At 33.9% G+C, this 26643-nt stretch overlaps 1 protein-coding gene across 6 annotated transcripts in view; it reads right to left on the minus strand.

Moving 5' to 3' along the window:
- The window catches only part of LOC143237729 (uncharacterized), a 265149-nt gene extending 238811 nt beyond the window's left edge, over positions 1–26338 (minus strand). For all 6 annotated transcript variants that reach the window (XM_076477265.1, XM_076477263.1, XM_076477266.1 and 3 more), the window contains exon 1: positions 25879–26338. In XM_076477265.1, coding sequence (XP_076333380.1) covers positions 25879–26154 — 276 coding nt within the window. In that variant the 5' untranslated portion in view covers positions 26155–26338. The remainder of the gene's footprint in view (positions 1–25878) is intronic.
- Between the last annotated feature and the right edge of the window lie 305 nt (positions 26339–26643).

The raw sequence follows: 26643 nt of genomic DNA on the forward strand, positions 1-26643 counted from the left end.
AAAAACAGACACAATATGACACGTCGATAAGGTGTGTGTGTGTGTTTTCTTATAGCAAAGCCACATCGGGCTATCTGCTGAGCCCACCTAGGGGAATCGAACCCCTGATTGTAGCGTTGTAAATCCGAATACATACCGCTGTACTAGCGGTGGGCCGTCGATAAGGAGAAAAAGACTTACGAAGTGAAAACGACTCTCCTTCATTTGTAAACCGTTCGTTCATCTCGTAAAATCTAATCATTCACAAAAAATAAATAATAATCTCTACACTTGCAAGTAGCTTCCCACATACAAATACAATTTGACAGCTTAACAGCAAATGGCAGATCAGCGGCTCAAACTTGAATTAATCATGTCAAAATGTAATAAATTTGTGTTAAGTACGACTTAATATTTATCATCACGTGATTGCTATCATGCAAACAAAAGAATCTTCTCGCAGAGAAATACCTCGTTCAGTTAAAAAGAACTTAAAATAAAAACGTATACATATATACGAAAAACTCAGGTTGAAGATCAACTTACAAGGACGACTGGTACGATCACGTGATCAAAGGAAAATTTGGCAAGGATAAGGGACTTTATCGAATATTGTATTTTTTTAAATTTGCCGTTAATGATAAATAACGTGCACAGAGAATAAACCAGTTCAGAACCAGTGGGATTCAAGCACTTGTTATAATAGTTGTAAAGAACAATGTTATGTAAAGTTGAAGCTTTTAATTTATAATTTGCCTCTCGTGTTGTTCTTAACGTGTTAACGCCCGTGTCGTGTTCTTACAGCCAAAGCCATCGACTTTACAAAGAGCGAGAACGTAACTTGTCATGTATTTCGTGCAGTTACTTTTATTTAACAACCTACGAAATGTCAACACTAGTAATGCACATTATTTGTTGAAAAATGAATTAAGTAACTATACTGTCTATGTCGCCTTTGAAAAAAACGAAATAAAAATACTTTACGTAGATACATATAACAAATAATTAACTATGGTTTAAGAGAGTCAACAGTTATAGCTTGTAGTACGTGTCAATTATGGGTTCAAATATTAACCGTGAATAATACAGCATCTTTGTGATTGGTTAACCCTGAGGTTCGGAATATTGTATTGTCATATTTGAGCTCAGTGTTGTTATATTGTACAGCAACGAAAGAGTTAACTACTCATACTTCATGTTTCTATAAAGAATTAGTTTAGTGTCTATTAATTACTGTAACTCCTTACAGTAATTCAGAAAACAGTGTTAAGTATTCCCACTAACATGATAGTCTATACTCGTGCATACTCGAGTAAACTCGCAATTAAGTCTTTTTTTACAATAATGAACCAGAAACAATTTACAGGCCGGAGAATGCGAGCTCATGACAATTACAGATACTTTCTAAACTACGCTTCTACATTCATCTAACTAGAACACACTTTTTAAATTTGATAACATCTCTCACATAAAGAACCATTAAACTAATTTATATTGTACAACACAGAGACAAGCTTGAGTTATAAATCGTTTCAAAATATACTTCAATTATCTTGCAAACTAATATTACTTTCTGATCAGCGCAAGCAACCTACCCAGAACAAAACTAAAAATGATAATGAACATAACTAGTTATATATGTCTTTCTTATATATGTTTGCTCTACACGCTTCGTGAATTACCTAGAGATTTTACGAATACATATATATATATATGTCTTTCTTATATATGTTTGCTCTACACGCTTCGTGAATTACCTAAAGATTTTACGAATACAAATATTAAAGAGAGTAATATGTTTAAGAATGAAAAAATTAACACAAACTGTTTGACGTGAACAGTATAAAGCGAAAAATTACACGAGTTTTGTAAGTTAATATATAGTTTGATAGAAACAGATAGGTTGAAAGGTGTTCTGCTGTTACACTAATGAACAAGAAAGAATCTTCAGTAACCGCGAACTTGAAACTCATTTAGGCAGGATTAGAGCAAATTAATGTTGTTATTATCTATATTTTTGTGCGCCACCAATACCAATTGTAGGGCACATGTATGTATATCCGATTGTATTTCACTACTCATCAGGATCTCTACCGCACATTGAAATTATTTTAGACAGGATTAGAATACAATAATCTATGAGACTATGGACGTGTTCAAAATACATCAGCAGAAAGGGTTTCACCTCCCGAGTTCAAAACTATAACTAGACCTCTAATGGATCAGGAGTGTGACAGAGAAATGAGTTTGAAAAGTTTGTACATGGCCATTCTATGAACCGTTATGCCACGGCTGATAAGGAAAAATTGACCAATGACAAAATTCATTGAACACGTCAAATGGACAAATATAATTTTCAAACATTTATGGTAACTGATGAATCTATATTTCTAGTCATATTTTTTATTGTATTGATTCGCTACATACTTTTTCAGTCCTTTACTTATGGCTTTATTAATTCATATGTAACTATTTTAGCTTGAATCTCTATAGAGCTAACGTTTTCTCGGAAATTATTAATAATAGAGACGGACAGCTGGATCTAAAAGTCTGCGTTTGCTATAAAAAAACTCCTCAACTGCTCCAGTTCCATATTTTCACCACCTAAAGAACAGAAAGTTTTTTTTCTTTTGCGTGTAAATAAAGCAACAAAATTGATGTATACTTTGCGTGTATGTCTGTCTTTTAATCTTTGAAAATACGTCAAGATCCTTTTCCATAACAAAAACTGCTGAAACACAGAATGAGCTGAACTGTACATTTACTGCACACGAAGTCTTTTGTTGTGAGTTTTGATGACCACGTTTTGATAGAGACTGTGAATGAAAACAAAACAATATGTAAGATTTTATAGTATATCAATATCATACCATGTATTATTTTAGAAACGAGCAATTAACTGCGTTTGTATTTTGACATTTTCAATCTCATATCTGGACTCAAAATTTAAAACTACTGAAATAGATAATTAAAAACCACTAAAGATACCGTACCAACAAGGTTTTAGTTGCTTTATTTCACTGGAAGTAATCGTTATCTTGGAACGTGAAGCTTGTCTCAAGTTTATCTATTTGAAGCAAGGTAGGCATTCTTGCCCTCGCAATGACACTGACACTTTCCGATATTTTATAGTTTTTGCTTTCATATACACGCGTCCCAGCATGGCCAAGTGGTTAGGGCGCTCGACCCCCAATCCGAGGGTCGCGGGTTCGAATCCTCGTTCCACCAAACATGCTCGCTTTCAGCCGTGAGAGGGTTATAAAATTGACGATCAATCCCACTATTCGTTTATAAAAACGTAGCCCAAGAGTTGGCGGTAGGTGGTGATGACTAACTACCTTCCCTTTAGTCTTACACTGCTAAAAGAGGGAGGGGTAGCGCAGATAGCCCTCGTGTAGCTCTGTACAAAATTCAAACAAATTCGTATGCATCTTTGATTTTTGTGTTATACGATTCTTATAATACTTCTTGTGATTGCCTGCTTCAATATACAATTTAAATATCACACCTGTTCATTTTCTTATGCAACTAAAGTATTAAAAAACACAATGGAAATATAATCTCTGTTCATTTTCTTACACACGTAACATATTGAAAAAATACAGTAGCTTAACATCAAACAGAGTTAAAATTAACATCATTTTCAAACATACATTAGAGTAACACGTAATACACATCAGGTAATCATTATAAAGATGATCAAAAAGTAATCATAAAACGGTATATAGAATTTCATTAGACAGATAAAAACATAAAACTTGTAGATATGCATGAATTAGCCAAGAGAAACTGAATTACAAGAGAAATTAAAAGAACAGTTCTACTAAATCTAGCTTGAAAGAGAAACTCCTTATTAGCATTTAAACAAATTGAAACCGCTCGCTACAAATGCTGCATATTGATGGTTAACACACTCTTAATATCACAGACAGCACAGTATAGTTTTTATGTAGTTCGTAAATAAGCCGTAATTTACAGAATTAGTTTCGGTTAATTCTTTTACTGGCCAGAAATCATGTTGTAAAATTTAACTTTTTTTCTTAAAAGTACAGAAGAATTGTCAGTTTGTACCAATAATGTTATTTTCAACATTTTTGTTAAATTTGGCTTGAATTTCGCGCAAAACTACATGAGGGCTATCTGCGCTAGTCGTCCCTAATTTAGTAGTGTAAGACTAGAGGAAACAACTAGTCATCATCACCCACCGCCAACTCTTGGGCTACTCTTTTACCAACGAATAGTGGGATTGACCGTAACATTATAACGCCCCCACGGCTAAAAGGGCGAGTATGTTTGGTGTGACGGGAATTCAAACACGCGACCCTCGGATTATGAGTCGAATGCCTTAACCACCTGGCCATGTAGGGCCGGCTTTTAGTTAAATAAAGTGAATACAGAATATTTAAAATATTTCAATTTTTCTTGTGCATTTTGATTCATATAAACCACATAAAACACTAATTTTGTTACCTTACAGAAGAGGTTCATTTTTCGTTCCCCCCAGTGGCATAGCGGTTGTCCTCGGACTCACACCGCTTAAAACCGGCACAGCACAGATAGCCCATTATGTAGCGTTGTGTTTAATTCCAAACAAATCAAACCTTTTTTTGTTTTCGTTTTCGTTGTCGCAAAATTTGTTTTAATTTTATAAACTATTAACTTTACGTTAAAACTTTATATACTTAACAAACATATCCTCAATAGTCAGACAATTAAAGTGAATTACATCGCAATTTGAAAGGTCAAGTTTTTGTCTAATTTCCGTTATTTTTATAAATAGCACCTATATATTGTTCCACAATTTTGCAAGTTAAAAAACAACAAAAAATACATTTATTTGTACCTTCTCAGTAAAATATAAATAGAAAATATATTTGCATCTGTACATAAAAAAGCAACAAAACAGATTTATATGCTCCTCCATAACAAAAATTAGATTTATTTGTTCCTCTACAGAATATAAAACACAACATAAAATATTAATAGCTTTATTTGTACTTCTATTTTCTATCAACTTGGCTTAAATCATTTGAACTAATGCTGTTCAACAACAAAGACAAGAGACATTGAACCAAGAAACAATCATGTGGAAAGTGCATTCTCCCGTTGTGAAACTGAATTTGTATCGTAGAGAATCCACATAATAACAAAGCGCCTCACAGGTTCTGAAAGCTATTGATTGTATTCACACTACTAGAGGAGACGAGAAACAAGATGAGTATGTTTTGGTTTCTTTTTAATGATAACACCCTTTAACTACTTTGGTATATGAAGAAACTACATCAGAACGTTCACAAATTGTAACTGATAGAACTTTTACAAAAGTCCCTAAGGAAGACATCGATCGGTTAGGAAAGCTTCGAGAAGAGAATGACATCACTAAACTGAAAAATAAACTCTTTCACGCGGTTTATCAACTGTTAAAAGCTATACTGCAAATAATAAAAGAAACCTACACCAGTCATGAGATCAAGAGAAGTGTCCCACTAAATTCTACACAAGGAACGATTTTAACTATGGTCTGATAAAAAAACAAACACCCTTCGCTATCAAAAATAAAAATATAAGTTATTGTAAAACGTGGCTCTTCAGTTATATTGAAATTAAAGGTGAAGATATGAAGAGAACAGTTTCACAATCTGAAGTAATTCATCATATAAACAGGCAGCTATTTCAAGTTTTGACTCCCTAATATCACTTATACAGCCTCTCTCTTGGTACGTAGATAAATCAAATCTTTGTGTAGTTTCTCGGTGAATCATTGGTAAGGTTATGGAATTACAATGTTAAAATGCGGGGTGTGACTTTTCGCGATGTGCAACTGGCAATCAGCCTATTATGTAGGTAAGCACTAAAAAAGCCCAACAAAAACGAACTCTTTGTGTAATATACAAAAATATACTTCCTTATTTGTCTTTTGGCATAAAACACATTGTGAATAGCCAAGGGAAATAATATTATATTAATACTTGTTCGTACGGTTATGACGTAAGATGACGTATTTGACGTTGCACATTTTTTTATTGTTCAAATATGGCAAAGGTTACTTTTAAGAAACAGAAAAGCTGGTAATTCAACTTTAGTATGTAAACAAAACAGACCAAACTTAACAACCCTGCATGGCGAGGGTCGCGGGTTCGAATTCCTGTCACACCAAACATACTCGCCCTTTCAGTCGTGGGGACGTTATAATGTGACGATCAATCCCAAAAGTTGGCGGTGGATGACTAGCTGCCTTACCTCTAGTCTTACTTTGCTAAGTTAGGGACGGCTAATGCAGATAGCCCTCGTGTAGCTTTGTGCGAAATTCAAAACAAAGCAAACTTAACGAAGGCTGTTTTCGTTTACGGATTCCTAAGTCTGAGAAGAAAGACATTTAGTTTATCCAACGTAGTTGAATATAGATGTACTTTAAATATACCTGAGAACTATCACGTACTGATACTATCATAATAAAAGAGAAAATAACATACCAAAAATCCATCCAAAATTTGTAAATTGTAATCCTAACTATAAGACATGATAAAAAGTATTATCCGTAAAATGTAACATAGTTCTTAAAAGCATAAGAATCCTTGTAGTTTGGTTAGTGGTTATTACTTAATACCTCTTGTCAGTTTGATTTCTTCAAATATGTTCTTATTTGTTTCACTTATTTAAACAATTGAGTGAAAAGTAAATGAAAAACACATAGAACCGAGAGAAGTAACATATGTAATATAAACGATACAACTTAATCCCTTACACGTCTGAGGCGCTAATGGAATCATGACGCAAACATTTTGTGCGTCAAAACACAATTTTATAAAATATGAGCACCTAGCAAAAGATCAACAGAAGCCGCACAACTAAAATGATTAAACTGGTTTTAAAAGGTTATTCAGCATAGAAAGCTATCATGTCTTGGTTAAGTTCCTTCCACATAAAAATATATATTAATAACAGTCGCACGCTTTAGAATGTAGTGAAATCACTTCAATTTAAATTTGGAAATTAACTACCGATGGAAGAGAAGCGCAAAGTTAGAGAGACAGATGAGCATTTCGATCGATAGATGGATGTATGAAATATTTCTGATAATAAAGTGTGTACGAGTTAAATTAACGATTCTTATTTTTCTGGTTTGATTCATCCGTACATAAGTAATCATATTAATTTCATTTGTTTTAAAGATACTTATGTTCGTTTATTTGAATATTAGTCTCGCTTAGTTATATATTACCTGGTTAACAAATTAGTTTAAATGCAGCCTTAATAATATTATCTCTTGAATTATAGCCACGTTAGTTTGATTCATTTAACTATGTATTACTGTTACCAAAATTTACTTCTATAGATTAGATTTAGTTTATTTTTGTAGGCACTGTTGTTAGTTCACTTAAATATATTCTTACTAGTTTATACCATTCAACTATATCCTAATTTAAATATTACGATATTAGTTCCTAGTGTGTTTAGATGTAGTATTATAGTTTCATTTGATTAATTATGTTGTTTCGGTATTAATTTAGAAGCTGAACTTCGAGATTTGGCAACTGTTCTGAATAAAGCGTGTTTTTATAGACATTTCCATAGTTATTACAACAGTCAGTACAAGTATGTTAAAAAGATCATTGACGTAAATAATTTGCTTTGTGTGAAAGGATACATCATACACTCAATGTCTGGGAATTTTTTGCTTTGCTTACACCAACGTATATATGTATCTAACAAGCAACCAGTTAACCACTGCCTATAAGTTTTATATTTTGAAATTTACAAACTATATACGATCAAAAATAACAGTAAGAGAGAGACAAACAAAGTTCCCCCGTTCCTAGAAGCCCCTCACAATCTTATAAGAGCATTGATATAATCAAGTATATATATATATATATACCCATTCATTAACGCCATGGCTTTATTAAGGTTGGTCACGTAATAGTCTGTAATCAGAAACTTGTCTTCTTGTTAACTGAGTGTATGCAGTGTATGTTTATATAATATTATCTTTTTCATAAGGACTCAATACTGAATTAATGTAACCTCATATCTAAACAGAGGCAAGCATGTGTCCTGTGTATACACAGACCGATGTCGACAAGCAGCTAAATGGAAGTATTTTAAAACTGCAAAAGATAAAATGGTGTTGAACAACCTTGAAACTATGGTATAGAGTTACGTCTAATGTGCCATTCAACGTTCTGTGTTTCTTCAATGTTACTCTAAGAAATCGCACCCGTTAACTGAAGTAAAAAAGCAGACAGCAAACTGCTTTTTTTCTTATACAGATTTCAGGAAAATTCCACAATAAGACTTGAGGTTATTAACTCGTGGCGTTTTATGAACTAGTACTGACGTTACCTCAGTAAATGCCTATGCGTCAAACCATTGATACCTAACTCAGTTATTGCTGATACCATATAATGAATGAAAAATGTGATTAGGTGATTCAGAAAAATATGAACTTCACACACACACTAAATAACTAAAAATCATCTGTTTAAAACAGAAACAATAAGTTTCTTTTTTCTTTCTTATTTCCTGGGTCCCCCGCTAGTACAGCGGTATGTCTCCGGATTTACAACGCTTAAATCAGGGGTTCGGTTCCCCTCGGTGGGCTGAGCAGATAACCCTTTGTGGCTTTGCTATACGAAAAACAAACACTTACTTCCTGTACACTAATAATTATAGTACGTCGTGTGATACTATTAGTTACGCCTTTTGACCTATTAAGTTAGTTTGGTGGCTATGGATTTCATAATGACAAAGAAACTACATGATATAAAAAGATAGGTTGGTGAAACATCTTCATACGAAATGTGTCTATTCTTTAATCACTTGTTTTTAATTTATTGACCATATTTCATATAAGAATCGCAGATTGATAACAAGAAAAGTTAATATTTTTATTACGACGTTTTAAACAGCAAAACTCAAAGTTTCTACTACAATTGCATCATCTTCTATAAAAACTTTTAACCCAAAATTACTAGTAGGATTCATATAAACCCCATTAGATTTTTTTAATATTTTAAATATTTTTGCAATTTATGTACCAAACCGCTTGCAGGCCAATGACTTTATTCCTCACGGGCTTGTCCCCCAGTGGCTCAGCGGCATGTCTGCGGACTTACAGCGCTAAAAACCGGGTTTCGATACCCGTGGTGGGCAGAGCACAGATAGCCCATTGTGTAGCTTTGTGCTAATTCAAAACAACAACAACAACCTTACGGGCTCCCCAATAACATGTACGTCTGAAAGAAAGAAGACAAAATGATCCCCGTTAATGAAATTAATCCCACTAACTACCTCTTGGGTCCCCTATATACGCCACATAGAAAAGTAGCGATGTTGCCCAACTGTTTTGGACAGAGTTTTACACTGAGAGGTTTAACAGCCCAGGGAATAAATATCGCTCATAATAATGCAACATGCTCCACCAAAAGTGAATGGTGTAAAATAATAAAATATTGGTGTCTTCAAAAGTACTGATCCACTTTGTAATCCACGTATTACACAAAGTTAAAACAGACATATAAAAATACCCAAAAATAACACTTTAGTGGTATAATACGAAAAAAGCTGGCGAAGACATTTCCATATGAAACGGGAATTTGCCATCAGGAGGAAAATAAGAAAACTCATACAAAACTCTTATTTCCGAGAATACAAAGAACTTATCATGAAAAGATGATTCGTGAAAATAGCTTCCCTCCTCCGATTTGTCCGTAAAAGTCTCCTTTCTTCCAAATCCCCTGTATCTATCTATCTGTTTTATTTTTATACAGAGCCAAATAAAGCCAAATAAAAAAACCGTTGTTCCGAATTGTTGAAACAAGTATCAAAACTAGGCTAATCTGCAACTCATAGCTTAAGTATCTACGTTAAAATAATGAACGATATAACAAGATTAGCTCATACTGAAACGTATCTATTTCAAAATTGATTCAGACTTCTTTTCGTGCTTGCTTAGCTACACAAAGGGCTAACTTGCAGTGCTATCCTAGCTTCCAAATAACACAAAAGGCAGCTATTCATCAGCGCTCTCCGCCACCACGCGAGCTATTCTTTTCTGAATAGAGGAATTTATCCGTCACTCTTATAATGTACAAAACTCGTTTTTATGACAGCGTGTGCTACGAACCTTTAACCGCAATACAAGCATGTTAATCACCCGACTTTAGTTAAATACAAGTCAGAAATCAATATAGTTGGCTAACCTCTCTTAATAACTAGTCAATTTTCTATGTTCAGTGCTTCTAACGTTTATTCACTACCGTACAGAAACTGAATAGAAAATAAGGATTCCACTAGGTTTTAAAACGTACACTGATCCAAGAAGTTTTAGGGTGTTTTAAAGCTTTAACACTGATCCAAGAAACTTCAGCGGGTTTTACCTGAGTAGTAAATTTAACATTGTGATGTTCTTCAAATTTTACCCGTTTGGTTATTAACAATATACGGCAAAGTACTTCCTCATACCGATTTTTTTTTCATTCTTTAAAATATAATGCTAGCTAACCCACGTGATTAGTCTTTCCACTATTTTACGCCTTATGGAATACTGTCGGTGAATAACCTCGTATAACCGTACCTTCATAAACCAATTAGAAAGCTGTAGGAAAGCCGAATATACGCGAGTCTCTCACAGTTTAATGACTTATTTCCATTGTTCATTTCTGTCCAATCAGAAGTGTCATTCAAACGAAGTGATATTTGTATCGTTGATTCATTTTAATAAAATACTACTATAGATTTACAGTTTCAGTTAGTTGCTACCATATTTTACAAAGTATAATATACTAAAAACACCTCGGTGTTGAAAAGTGGGCGTGTCCACTATGTTCTTAATGTTATTATTTTCACTTCACGTGACGCACAAAAAAAAAAAAGGTACTGAATTCAGTGATTCAAGCAATACGACCTGAGTTAGAATAGAAACGTCCGATATATTTAGATTATCGCGAGGTGGCTGATCAAATAAAGTAACGCTAACACTGTTACTTGTTACATTACATCGGTTGATTTTGTTAGGTCTTGACATAATAAAGTGGAACTAAACGGTGTCAGTTCCCTTAAATATCCTAAAATTCTCTAAGATTATGGTAACACGTGCTAAACTAATTTCGTATAGAAATTATTTGAAATGTTTTATCACGTTCATGTAATTCGGTTTAAGTTACTGGAGGACTTACACAAAACAATTTCTTTAACATGACTGTAAGAAATATTGTGAAGTAATAACACACCGTACAAACACTTTATTTCCATTTTGTACTATAATTGTATTCAATTACTTGAGGACCGAACCCGGACCAATAGTAAAATTGTCAGGGTAGGAAGCTAAGATTCCATAGTTCGAGACTCGTTACTTAAAAAAAAAAAATTGCGATCCTCACTTTGGGGACGTGAGGGCGTTATAGACGTTTCAGTTAAATACTTCTGTTCGGCCTGAGAAGAGTAGCTCAGCAGATGGCAGGAGTGGTGTTCATTAACTATCTTCCATGTTGAAAATAAAAAGATTGCTAATGGTTGCAAACAGTAAATGATGATTTAAACATGATAGGCCCGATATGGCCAGATGGTTAGGGCGCTCGACTAGCAATATGAGAGTCACGGGTTTGAATCCTCGTCCAACCAAATATGGTTGTCCTTCCGACCGTGGAGGTGTTATTACACGACGATCAATACTACTACTATTCCAGAGATGCCAACTATTTCAAATGACTGAGCGTAATGATTGTAGACAGAGCCCGTACAGATATCGTACAACCACTGGATACTGTTTTGAGTCATCCATGTCTGTGGATCCATCTGTGGCTAAACTGTAAACACCGTTAATAAGTATGCTTGAAATCATTTTGTCATCTTCACAACCCAACATTTGTACAATGGCTGTAGTTTTGGTTCTAGCACAGCCATATATTTTCACTATATCAGAGTCTGGGAACATTTGTCTGAATAGATGTCCTGAATGATCGGCTACAGCTAGGGGTAAATTATGAGCAATGACGAATTGCGTGAACATCACTTTTGCATTTATGGTTTCATATTTTAATTTCTTACTCATAAATGTCCTTATCTGCATCGTTTTTGTCTTCGTCTCAGCCTTTTGTTGGTGAGATGCCGATTTTGTAAGTCTGGAACATTCGTTTATCCCGCCATGCGCCATAGAAAAATCTATGTGACAAACTGTACAAAACACATGACTGTCACTGACTTTTGATGCAATGACCGGATATTTTGCACTATACTCTTTCCTAAATTTTTGATTCACAGTTTTAGTCCTTTTAGATTTGCAAGAAACGAGACAGTCTGGTGAACGAGTCCTCTTTTTTTTCCAACTTGTGAACGATCGCATTGGTGTCTCTATGCCGCTTAGAAAATGAGAAATACCCATCTACGCGAGCGCTGATCGGCTGACAAGCACTGATGACGTAACTATGGATTCCCCCACGTACCCAGTATGGAGAAGCACCGCACTCAAACTATTGGTAGACGTCGGAGATACAAATATTTTTTATTATTTCAAGCACAAACATGATTATCGCAAGTAGCCATTCGGACTATGTCTTTTATTTATTATCAAAATTTATTTGTATCTCACTAGAAATTTTCTTTTCACCTCTTTCAAGCCCTGGGAGAACAATTTATCACTTTATTGTATAGGTCTATATAATATATAATAATTTGGGAGTTGTAACAAGTCGTAATATTTGTCTGTATGAGCGTATAGTCGTAATGTATACACCAAAATCGTAATGATTACGCTCAAATCGTGATGGTTGGCATATCTGCTATTCGTTGGTAAAAGAGTAGTCCAAATGTTGGCGATAAGCGATGATGATTAGCTGCCTTCCCTCTAGTCTTATATTGATAAATTAGGGACGACTGGCGCAGATAACCCTCGTGTAGTTTTGCACTAAATTCAAAACAAATAAAACCAATAAACATGATAACAGAATATGTGAGACATGAAATTTGAACCCACACTTTTTTTTGGTCAATCATCCTGCTAAACTAATTTCCTTTCTATGATTCACGTTTAAAAATTTCTGAGATATTTCACTAAGTTACTTGCCCACCCTTCACTGCCTTGAATGACCACACAGTGAGCTGTTTCACCAACTACCCGCCGAATTCCAGAATTTTTTTATACTACGAGGAGTCCTTCCCTCCTCAAAGAAGACCACCCTGTGTAGAATTCTGTCTATGGGGGAATTAGTAAGAGAGCAGACAGAATATTCAAATCATGAATATTCAGAAGGATAATAACAAGTTGATTATGATTCTCTTTGTCACTTAGTATAATAAAAATCTTACATGAGTTCAGCTCTTACAATATAGTGACTGAGAAAGCTGCTCAATAATCATGTTATAGAGGTTAGTTGACAATGATGGTATTCACCAAGGACTGTAATATAACTGTCTTTAATAAATGTTAACATGAATATTTGCATACTGTTCTCGAAATGATTTACTAATACATATTTACAATTGATGGAATAATATCGTGGTTTCTAAAGAATGCAATCAGTGTTCTCTTCTTTGTTAACCCGAAGATGGCCTAGGAAGGTCGAAACGTTGTTCTTTGCTTATCAATAAAAGTGTTAATACCCATACTAGCCGTTCTGAGATACAATCAGCGTTCTACTGGAAGACAGGAAATATTTTATACTTTAAAACGGCATATCAGTGTTCAGCCTGCGTTTGGATGCTAGAAGACCAATATAAATTCATTATATTTTTTATGGCCACACACAGTTATAGTACACGTGATTTATTCTATAAACTTTACTGACAACATGTCATCCATACCCATCTTGGTCTATGTATGTGTACCCCTATATCATAGATAGAAATTATATGTATTCAGTATTTCATCCAAATCATTATAAGCTTGTCATATTATTCATAATAGCAATATACACTATTCACTCTTACTACAACAAAAACAAAAGTCTTACATAAGTAAAATACTTAAATAATAACTTATAGGTAATGTGGACATGCAAGCTGACACAGACAGATTCAGATTTTACGTAGAGGAGATCTAGTCGGTTTGGTTTTATAGTTCTCCCAGTGCCAGCTACGTAGAACTAAATATTTTAACCATTTTATCAACAAGATTTAAATAATACTATCAATGGTTAATTCCATAGAGATTTTCACCCTTTGGTGGAGCTTTTTTAAAGAAATTTATCAGACAGGAACGATCACTACAATGACGGCCATACATTTCAATATAACCTATTCAGTTGAAAGTTAAAATGAATTATATCAGAAAACTACCTCCTTTTCGACGTTTAATTTATTTACGATCCACTACAAAGCTCTGACCGTTTAACAAAACTTAATTGCACTTGCTAAAATTTAGTTGAGGAACTTTTGTTAACATATGGGTGTTTTATACGTTAGTAGTTTTCTACAAGTATGATACTATGTAGTGATTGATTGTAGACGGTTATCTATTACACGATTCACGTGACCCACTTTGTGCACAGTGTCCAGTCTTGAAGTTACACTATTCTACAGTGTGTCCACAAATACAAGTACTTTCCTATCGTCGTCTGCTTGTCTCTCCTCTGTCAAGCCCTCAGTCGCACAGTGGGATGTCCATGGATTTACAACGTTAGAAATCGAGTTTCGATACCCGTGGTGGGCAAAGCACAGATGGACTATTGTCTAGCTCACTCGTCAAACTGTTATTGGAGCAGATCCCATTATTCTCCAAACGTGTACACCTCAGAGTTGTTTGTGAATAAGATGTTTGTCCATGTTTAGTTTGATCAATCCATATGTTCTTTACATCATCGTAGATCCGCTACTCTTTGGTTTTGGTCTTAAGAGAGGTCAGTTTTATCTAACCTATTTCTAACCGTTTTTATCCTGGATCATAACCCAGTTACTGGTCCGACTGTCGATTAGCTGAGGTATGTCAGTTTCATAGAGCCAGTGTTGTCAAATATTAATTTTCTTGTGGGATTGTCTATAAGGATTTATCTTATCCAGATCTCTAGCAAATGAAATGATAGTTTTAAAGCCAGTTCATATCACAACTAATTACGTTTCACGAGACTTTTAGTCATTCTGCCATGAGCTGCTGTGTCTGACTAGCTTCTTTCTAGCTGATCTATTGATCTTCATGCCACGAAAATTCCCCAATGATTTCAATGGGACATCTTTTTTTACTATCGATGTTCGCTTTGCATACGTTGTAATGATTTCCTTCAGTTTTATAATAATACTGAAATAAAAGTATCAGATAACTTGCCAGTTGTTTCAGTGCCCCTCAGTGCGACAACGGTATGTCTACAAATTTACAACATAAGAAACTGGATTTCGACACCCGTGGTGGGCAAAGCATGGCTAGCCCATTGTGTATTTTTACGCTTAACTACAAATAAATTGTTTTACATGAAATAAAATTATGGCGTCATTAAATTTATTTACTAACAGTAACGCCTATCTATTCCTACAAAATAGAAATCTCCATTCATTAATTGTTTTGAGCAGTGTACAGAACAGATCGTTAAAACTACTATACACATAGCCAACCTGCTATTGTTGCTTCTCAAATAATAATATGGCATTACAAATACGCAAGGTGGCTGCAAAGACACGTCCACATTTAAAATTACTATATCTTAAAAGCTCTTTCTCGTAAAGGAGCAAAATTTCACCAAAACACATTTAGAATAATTATTATTATTCAGAGATAATTTGGTATGGCACCTACTTAAATCCATTTATAGCAAATAAACTGTCATTACTTTCTATCTCTACATTCCCTGTATTTCTGTAATTTGGTATTATAATTTTTATCCCAATAAAAAACATCTCAATTTTCAGGATAATTCGACTATTGTATGACTAGATTATCTAATTAATGTTACATTTATTTTTGGTCAAAAGGGAATTTCAACAAGAAAATATACGTCCACTTCCTGGCCAGTAAGGCCCACAGTCATTACATTATCAAATCTGTAGCTGTGAAATTTCCTCAAAGAACTGTTGGAGTAAATTATGAAATTTGAAATATCTGAAAATGCCAGCTACAAATGAGATTGCGAAGATCAATAAATACTGTACAAAACAGGTAATACCTGCAATGACTTAATTTAAGTACACGTTTTGATATGTTGATTGAAAACGTAGATGAATATCAGAAAATATCGTGTAACTCTTAATGAATCATTCTGTAAATTGTCCAAACTTTCCTGAATAAAACTTATGAACTCGGTGCTTCTTTGGTGAAGTGTAGTTTGTCTGGGACAAGTAGTGTCAAGATGAACTCATTTCAAATAGGGAATTTTTATTCGTAATCTTAAATATGTATAGCGTAGACCATTATTATCATTATTAACCATACAACTATCACTTCAAAAACAGCAGAGTACTGCTAAGAAAAATGTAAAATGAACAGAATATTTTTATTACGTAATGCATATCTTTACTCAAAATAGTAGAGTGTTATTATGTAGAATTAATGGAATATTATTATTAATACTATAAAAATAATAACAGAAAGGAAAATAAGTAACAAAACAGTGAAAAATTATATGTTGCAGAGAAAAAACTATTAATGGCTTTGGTATTAGTGATAAAAAATCAGACTCCCAAATCCATATGGCCTAAACTTTGTATCGTTTCGCAACAGCTTAAGCCCTTAAATTACGAGCTTGAATGATTCACGTGTTCCGCAAAAACACATGTAACACATACACTGAACACAATGTGATGCTAACGAATCTCTGAAATAGTGGTTAGACAAGAATAAGACATTGACGTAGTTAAAGATTCACATGATAAATGATGATAGCACTTCATCCTATCCAAACCAAACAGAGAAGAGAAAGATAATGCTGAAACTTCTTTGACTGTAGGTATACCTTAATGTGGTGGAAGATTAAGCAATGTCATTGCAATTCGTCTGCTCAAAAAGAAGGCTGTTTCAACATTAATGGTTTCCAAAACATTGTGACAAGTAGTGACAGAAATGTTGATCAGAATGAAATTTTGAACAAAAAGTCAAAATGGCGTTACCCGCCTTACATTTAAGGTTATAGATTGGAATTCTACAGTGTAAATATTTTCACGTTTTTGAAAGTCATTCAATTAATAATAAAGGTGGTTAGCCATTCTGAATCAATCATGTGCAATGTAAATCAATGTGACAGTGCAAAAATAAAGGGATAGAAAATATTGAAAGAATAAAGTACAATAATACATATACACGCACACACACATAGAAGTGTTCATGTTTCCATCACTGTATCGTATACTATCTGTAATTTTTGTTAGAAAAAAGCGCAGAACAATTTCTAGATTATTTGATTTTTACATCAACAGTGGCGGCTTTGCATGTCCATATGTAGCTGCTAAGTCGGTTTGGAACGATTAGACCGCAACTGGTCTTTTTCTGTTTAACTCTGTTAACTAAACTCCATGTCTATACATGTTGTGCACACTACTGAAATTCAGTAAGCATTCATAAAATAATACTAGTTGGAAAATATTGATCCAGAATATCATGGGAGAGAACAATTTACTTTAATGGAATACCACAAAAACTGTAGAAAATTGTTATTCTTTGAGTTGCTCCAATATATCATCCTGATTTTTAAGTATATTCCCGGGCCGTTTTAAGCTCCTAATCCACCCCTGAATAGAACCAATCCTACTGAAGTATATAACCCAGCGTAATAAATGGCTGCAACACAAGGGTATATTGTTATGTAAAATGCAATGAAACAATAAAAGTAATTTTTTTCAAAAGGTTGAAAACTAGGATTATTTGTTAGGAAATTCTTTGAGTATCATAAATGTGTACACAATAAAAGGTGTCAAAATGGAGAACTTTTCCTTTCTTTGTGCTATATTCACGTGCAGGTTCTAACAACAACTAGCAAGAAATAAGCCTTAGCCACTAATATGTCTCCAGGGATAAAAAAAAGCGGTCAGCTTCCTTAGAAGTTTCTGGCATGCCAGAAACATTATAGGTTTTACTAAGACCCGTCACAGTTGTACTAATGTAATTCAACCTTAGATAAGACTATTACTGTTGCAGATTTGCTGATGTCACCCAGTGATGACTTTCAAGAAATGTCAGAGTATAGTTGATTTTGTATTTTACCAATAATCACCCCGTATTGAAACTTAGGTTCCCTGAGCTATCATAGAATATTTAGGACTTTGTTCCTAATTATTATAATTGTGTTTTTATTACACTGAATGTACGAGGTGTTTTTTATTCATCGTGTAAAGTAAGCTGGATGTTAACCCTCCAGTCAAATAAGAGAAGTGGGGAAGTTTACTATTAATTAATTAGTTTGTTGTAGCTGACAATTTTCTAGCTTTGGCACTGATGGAAATAGACTGTCCTCTAATTAGTTCACGTTTTTCAGTCCATCAGGCTAAAAAGCTGATAAAGAAAGACGTTGAGGGAGCTAAATAACACATTAGTTTCTGTAAACTTCTAAGTGGCCTACCTACAAAGTAGGCTTTAGGCCTCATTCTTAATCTAGTAGAATCAGCATCAACACGATCAGTAATAAAATCGTCAAGACAGTAGTCAGAATATATGTGATAGGATGTCAAGAGTGACATTAAAAACTTGTCAATATATTTAACCATCCTTGGTGACATCGTGGGCTTAAACAACCAAAACAATAGGTATGTTGTATTATCAAATGGGAATACTATAGAAAAATAACCAAGAAGTTTTGACAAGTGCTTGGGAATGAAGCCAAATAAGTAAAAATCGTATAAGATAATAATGAATGTTGTGATGATGTCTTAACCACTTATGTATTATCCAGCCTCTTCGTTATTATCACCTATAACATAAATTATATTGAAATATGACCAGAAAACAACTACTCATTGGTGAATATCACTGCTAGGTGGTTGGAGTTCTGGATTCTAGTACTTCATAAAAAGGACTGTCACCAAGCAGCAGATTGTGGTGATTACAAAGTCATAATAAAACTTCATTGGCCTGGAAGAAGCTAAAAAAATAGGAAATTTAACCCGGTAAAGACCACAGAATTAAGTAAGAATATAATAAGATGACGGAAGATATCTATGGATTTTCATACATCCCAAACTTTAAATGTGTGTGCTTACGTATATCTACACACACACAATACTGCGAAAAAAGTGTTACAACAAAGACAAAAATTAGATCTCAGGCTACTTTAAAAGAACAACCGAAGGTAAATTACAAGTGAAACACATCAACATATTAATCTTCATATTTAGTGCAATAAAAACTCAGTGGAAGTGATTGAGTTCAGCAAGCAGTTGATATTTTGCGTGTCCCTCTATAATAGCTACAGATACTTTTTCAGCCATTGTTCCAATATATTTAATTAAAGTGTCCTTTAGAAGTTTGTTCCAAATGTCACTAACACACTCTCATAAAGTTTCTCTGAAAGTAAATTTTGACTTGTAAAGTTTTTGAATCTATCACATCCCAGATCTGCTCAAATGAGTTAAGATGGGAGCTCTGTGGGGACCATTGCATCTTTTAACTTACTCCAACAGCTTCTTTCTTAACTATGCAATTTCTGCATAGGTTAGGTGACTGCTTGGGGCAATTATCTTTCTTGATAGTAGAATTCTTTACCAATAATACGCAAAGTACTGGGTATACCATGACGATTGGTATCTGGTGGTAGTTGCTCTGGTCCATTATTTTATCTGTGGTAAATATTTCGTGTGGCCTCAGTACAAAAACACCCTGAAACCATCACACTGCCTCTCCATACTTCATGGTAGGTGCTATGCATTAAGATAAGTTTGCGTGTTTGTGTTTTCTTATAGCAAAGCTACATCGGGCTATCTGCTGAGCCCACCGAGGGGAATCGAACCCCTGATTTTAGCGTTGTAAATCCGTAGACTTACTGCTGTACTAGCGGTGGAAAAATTAAGTTTATTTTACCTTTCTTCCACCGAACATACAACCTACCCTTTGAACCAAGTATTTAAAACTTAGACTTATCCATCCACAAAACCCTTTTCCAAAAATCAACAGTCCAGTTCTTGTATGTTTTAGCAAATTTTAGTCTCTTGACAATATTTGGAAATCGAAATAAATAATTTTTAATTGATTCATGACCAAATATTTCATTCTTGTTGTGTCCTCTTACAACCATAGATTTGGTACATGGTCTTTTATCTCATGCTTGAGATCAGTGGCAGTCTTCCTTATGTTCCGAAGGCTGGTTAACGAAGATACTTAACATCAGTATCACTGGGATTAAATGTTCTGCCTTTTCCTTTTTTGTTTTCAAAATTACCTGTCTCGGTCTCACGATCTGTGGTGTACTTGATGGTGTTTGTGGAGCAGTTCAAGTCTGCAGCAGTTTGTCGGAGAGTCTAACCAGCCCCACGTAAAGCTTCTATACAAACCCTCTGCTCTACTAACAATACTCTACGCTTTTGGGGCCATGATAAGACAAAATAAACTAAATATATGGTGTTAAACATTGTTTCTATCAAGATTTGTTTGTGGAGTGCTATTATATTAAATTATTCTAGCATATACCGGTACCATATGCTAGCTTCTTTCTACACAGTTAACACACTGCATAGGTTATCATGACAATTATTTCAGACCCTAAATTTAATCAATATGTTCATCCAAACGAAGCCTTTATGACATGCCTTTGGTATACGTGTATTGGAATTCTATTGAACGATAAGTATTCTGACCCTGGCTCACTCAATTGTTAACAGAGAACAGTGAAGCTTTACCATAATTGTTGAAATTGACATTCTGTAATGGCATAAGAGTAAGCAATAATAAAATAGAAAGAATCACAAAGTTTCTCATGTCCTAACATTTTTACGGAGTATATATATATATATATATATATACACACACATACATGTATATCTGTATATCGCTGTTTTGTGTTTTCGACCAGTGTCACCATGTTATGCTTTCTGTATAATTGCGTAATGGCAGTGTTTAGTACAATCTAGGACGCAATTTTCTCTTGATTTAGAGTAATCACATTTTATTTACATTAGTTTTAAACTTAAAGAGTTATGTCAAACAATATGTTTGTCTGTTGTTAATCGTAAAGCCAAACAATGGACTATCTGACTCTGTCTACTCAGACCTGATTTTTAGCTTTATAAGTCCTCAGACTTACATCTGGGCCACCTTACATATTTCCAGTCCTTCCCTATCAACAGTTAATATCTAAGCACCATTAAGTTCATGTTATTCTGTTTACGTTTCCTACTGGTTTTTCGATTGTAATATGTGTGTATAAAGTGCCCTTCACACGGTATGGAAGTTACATCCAGATCTATTTAGACCAAAAGAAGTTTCTAATATTTGTTTTCTACTGCTCTTAGCAAGCTTGTCCAATACTTTTTTCCTCTAGATTAGTATTAGAGATTGGTAGCTACAAATATTCACAGTCAAATACATTTTTCAAGCTAATTAAATATTTTTGATAGCCTCTGTTCATAAATGACAAAATTCCCGGTCACAGGAATATTTTTTAACAGCAATACATTTGCTAGAGGAACACTCACCATTATGCCATTATTTACGTCTTACAGAGAACTGTACTTGCCTACTGTCTTGCAGACAAACTGTAATATGACACTTATAAAGCTAAAGTCGTCACTTTATTTATATTATAACATTATGTATATACCTCACACATCCAAGTACGTAAGAGTGTTCGCCGAATGAGTGCTTGTCTTGTAATAAAGTGTATAGTACGAATAGCATATAGTTATTACAACACTACAACAGAAAATATACAGAAATTATTAATACATACTGATAAGACATAGCACTACTAAGAAACATACATAAGAAACAGTGTACGCTAGTTAGTAGTCATTAATCAGCCAACATTCTGTTTAAATGGGAAACAGAATGTGTTGTTCACACACACATACATGTCACTCCAGTAAACTCTTAGAAAATAACATTCGCCTCCTTTAATCAAATATTTCTGGCAATTATGTTTCCAAAATATTAGTATACCTTATTAAGAACCCATTAAGTCTCTTAAACCTTGTTGTTTTCATTTCAATAAAGAGTTCTGTAATTATTGTGATTCGCTTTGACAGTTGCGAATTAAAATATTTTCTAGAATAACTGTGATCACCAAAGATCCATCACAGTGCAGTGCAAATTAAAACGAATCTGATAGACTTGTAATATTTGTACTTTTACAAATTTTGGATACGTAAGAAAAAATTATAACTTTCTATTAATTTTAGATATTTCAGCTGTCGATTGTTATACCAGCAGCCTTTTGTTACTATTAATAGCATCAAAACATATAACTATATATATATATAATATTTCAGTTGTTGATTGTTATATTAGCAACCTTTTGTCACTATTAATAGCATCAAAACCCATCTCTCTCTCTCTATATATATATACACACACAATAGATATTTTATTTATTTTGGTATGTTAGTTTAGATGTTGAGCCAGGGATGGTCACAGATGAAGGCCTCTTTCTTCACTTATTACAGAATAGTTTTGTCTGTGTCGCAACTTATAAAAAGCGAACGTGACATTGTTAACTGGCGAAACATGCAGTCAACGAACGTTTCAAACAATGACAGATTGAACGCAAAGATTGTGAGATTTTCTTTAACAATCAGGTTTCGAATGTCCGCTCTGACTTCACTTGGTAAGCGAGGCTAGAAAATCGATCTGACGTTTCTCCATTCTGAACTTCCTACATAACGCCGCTTACTTAAATGCATTATTAGTCGGTGAAATGTGGTTCTTAGAAAATTCAGTTTGAGGGTTAGTTCATAAAAATATTGACATTTAACACGATATGCTTAGATCTGTGTATATCAATGTAGATATCCAAGAGATTTCAATAGAAAAATGTAATTAATTCAAAGTTCTTCGGTTGCTTTGTGCAAATGTATCTCACGTTGACACTCCTGACTGTCAGCATAGTTGATAAATAATCTTACATTTATCACAAGAATGCTGACAATCCAAAGCAGTTAATTTTAAGTTTGGGTATGTGGTATATATATATGACAATTAATAGTGAATTTCAATCAAGTCCTAAAAGAGAAATTATGTTTATTTCTCGTCAAGCGCAAAGCTGCCAGTAGAGTATTTGTGTTGTGTCTAACAAAGCACGAATTGTACTTTTATAAGAGAACTGTTAGAAAACTCAATTATGTTTTTCAGCTCTTAACAGATGAAAATTTCAATTTCATTAACAAAGACCGAGGTTTATAAAAGGTTCCCTACAATTATTTTTAACATAAGGAAATATGACACTGAAGTAATTAATAATAGAAGTGAGGTATTTGTTAGGACGCCTTGTAGCCCTCTGTAAGTCCTACAGTCTATTATTTCTTTTGAATATTGTTATATTTTATTTTTACTCAAGTTGGTGATTTATAATTTGTTTATCAGCACAAAAGAGAGTTGCAGCTAAATCATTACACTTTTGGTTTAAACATATAAAATGTATTGCAGTTCGTTGGCGATTGTTAACAATTAATAAAGTTATCACAAGTATTTAAACAGATAAATGTGCTGTTTTAAGTTTCCATATCATATTTTCTCCTTAAACAGTTCAGCATTGAATGGAAATTTAACTTTTATTTCTCGCTGTTATTTCAATACGTAACGTAATGAATTGAGAAAAGCAACTATTAAAAAATATATTACAAAAGCTTCTTCCAATGTGTAGCACCCTTCAATCACGAATGCTCATTACGTACGTTTAACATATTATTAGTTATGTACAACGTATTACCGATAAAGGGAAATTACAAATTCTTTGCATTCCTTATTACGTGAATCCCCTACGAACAGACATGATTCTTGTTCTTGGCGCTCTGCACCCACACTTGACGTAACACAGTATTATCACCTTAAGCAGCTTGAATTCCACAAACTATATGCTTGACTAGTTGACCACCTCCAGCAAGGTATTCGCTGATAATGATAACAATTTCTCAGAATTACCATATCACTCTCTATCTCATTTATCTGTATTTTCTTTTGACCACCATAATAAGGTATTGGTATCCACATACACAGTCATGCGTCAACAACCTCATATTCCAATTTTTTGCTCTCTTCCTATAGTTATGGTTCAATAAGTAAAAACAAACAATGTTTGTGTATATATAGATATATAATTATGCAAACCAACATATGTAGATATGTGTATCCGTATTCTCGACTGCAATACAATCAGTAACACATGAAGTATTTTGTTTGTCAATATACTATTTATTGTGGCTTTGTAACAATAGGGAAAGGACAGGAGTAGTAAAGAGTGTTAGAAATATTAAAAACCAAATGTATTCCATGAAATCAAACAATGGTTATTATATATAATTAATCAATTTCATTTTTAATTTGTCTAAGATGAAGTGTGAAACAAATAAAAAACATCAACTGTATTACAGATGAAATCTCAATTCATATAAATATCTAGAGGGTTAAAGGTATTTATGACAAAATAATAATTATAATACAGAATATTAGTTTTTAAAAGCCTTCCAGGTTATGTATAGTCACTTTGAAAAAGACATTCCATTTTCTCTGCAAGTATGAGTCCATCAAATGTACCAACGAAAATTAAACTCTTAACAAAAATAGATTAATTAATATTTCTTTGTACTTACAAATAAACCCTGGCGGGCAGACACAAACCCGTTTAATTTCAATTCTTCATGCCCCCTTATCAACCCCCCCCCCCGACAACGCACAAAATGACAACAATCGGAACAGACAAACGAATATTAAACTATAGAGTTATTAGGCCTTTAGATTATTATTAAAAACAATGAGCTTCTATTTGTGCTAAGGTAATTTGCTGTAGATAGTTTTGTAAGATACACACCAAACCAGGGTTATCCTGTTTCGATTACCTCCTTTCTTATTTGTTTATTAAACAGAAACTCGACAAGAAAGAAAGTGTAATTTGGAGACACCAGTAATTAATTTTACTCTTACTCTGGATGACTGCCAGACATCGTGAAACATTGACTTCATACTCTTATAGGTAATAACAAGTTAGCATACAATTTGTCACAATGTGACTCTTCTGTGAGAGTTTGAAAGTTTGGATGATATTTATTATTAGATTAGTACTGAAAAGTTTCAATCAATCAAAGCTATTTGTTAACACATTTAATAAAGCTCCCTTATTACTTACTTGTTTAATGGCATTGCTGCTAGTAACGCAACTACTGTGACTTATTTCATATACTGATAACTATGTGCATACGTAAGAAGTAAAAGTTCATGTTTTTGAAACATATCTGTTCCAATAGAGATAATTTACTTTGGAAAATAATAACTAATATATTGCTTTTAATGATATAAATTTTCCAAAATTTGTCTTTGAAAATAATTACGATATTTCTGAGAAGTACTGACGTATTGTTTTTTCTAGTGTAGTGATTCTGTTAAATATATTATAGTGTATTTCAAATCACACGTGATGTACATCTTTTTATATTCCTTCTGGCGTTATGATATTTTTAAATACTACCTAATTTATTTCCATTCATACATGGTGTATACCTATTTAAATTTCTTCTGGTGTAGTGGTTCTTTCAAATATATAAATCTAATATATTATTATGGTACCCGTCACGAAGTACAAAAAATGGTCGATAATTCTCATCTGTTGGTAAGCAATTCGTAAAAGTTCTAGATTGAATAAATAACACCTCATTCACATCAGTTATATAAAACTGGCACTTAATTTTATCAACAGAGTTACTGTCATGTGAAGTAAACATTACCGAGTAAACGTTTGTAAAATAACACTGCAGACACTGTCGTCTAAATCGATACGGCAAACATCAAGTTACAATCAAAAAGAGATTTGAAGTGTTAGTATTGAATGTTACTATTAGCCATTCACTTACCTCCAAATCCTCCAGAGTCTTGAAACTTAAAATTGCAAATCCGTCTATAACGTCTTCCTCAAAAATAGGTTCCTTATTTTGTTTCTTACGAACGGTTTTCTGTGGCGTAGGTGAGTGGTCTCTACTCTTCGGGCTTTCCTGGCCCTGATTGCCAGAGTCATCCCGACTACCCGGGCAGTCCCGGCCCAGGTTGACTGTTGGGTTCTGCCTCTGTGTCCTCGCGAATTGCTCGCGACGACGGCACCGTTTACTTCGCTGTTTAGAGTCGCCTTCCATGTCACTCGCTTCTTCTCCTATAACACCAAAAGTACCGTCACTTCATCATGGTCACATTTTACTAACAGTAAAGCAGAAGAAAAAAACAAGTTGACAGACAAAACAAATTGTTGCTCATGTTCACAATTTGCAACAACCGCCGATGAGCCTGCTGAACCTTTTGAATATTGGGATGAAATGGCGTAGATACAAGACAGGCGTGCTACGCAGGCGCAGAAGAACGGATGTGCTTCCGCCGAGGAATTTAGCGCTCGACAAGACAAATAGACAGCTTTTAAACGATATTTATTTTGTGTTAGTTATGTTTCAAGAATGTAAATACTTGTCTTCTAACAAGCTGCGATACATACATAAAGAGAACGCCTAGACTACTAACAGACATTGGATAAAGTAATAAAATTGTTCACCTGGTGCATAGAAGTTCAATCTTCAGAGACAGGTGGCTACAATCTCCTATTTAAATAGATCTTACATGAAATACTTTTAGAA

This window comes from Tachypleus tridentatus, chromosome 13 (genome assembly GCF_004210375.1).
Source record: "Tachypleus tridentatus isolate NWPU-2018 chromosome 13, ASM421037v1, whole genome shotgun sequence".
NCBI classification, from domain to species: Eukaryota; Metazoa; Arthropoda; class Merostomata; order Xiphosura; family Limulidae; genus Tachypleus; species Tachypleus tridentatus.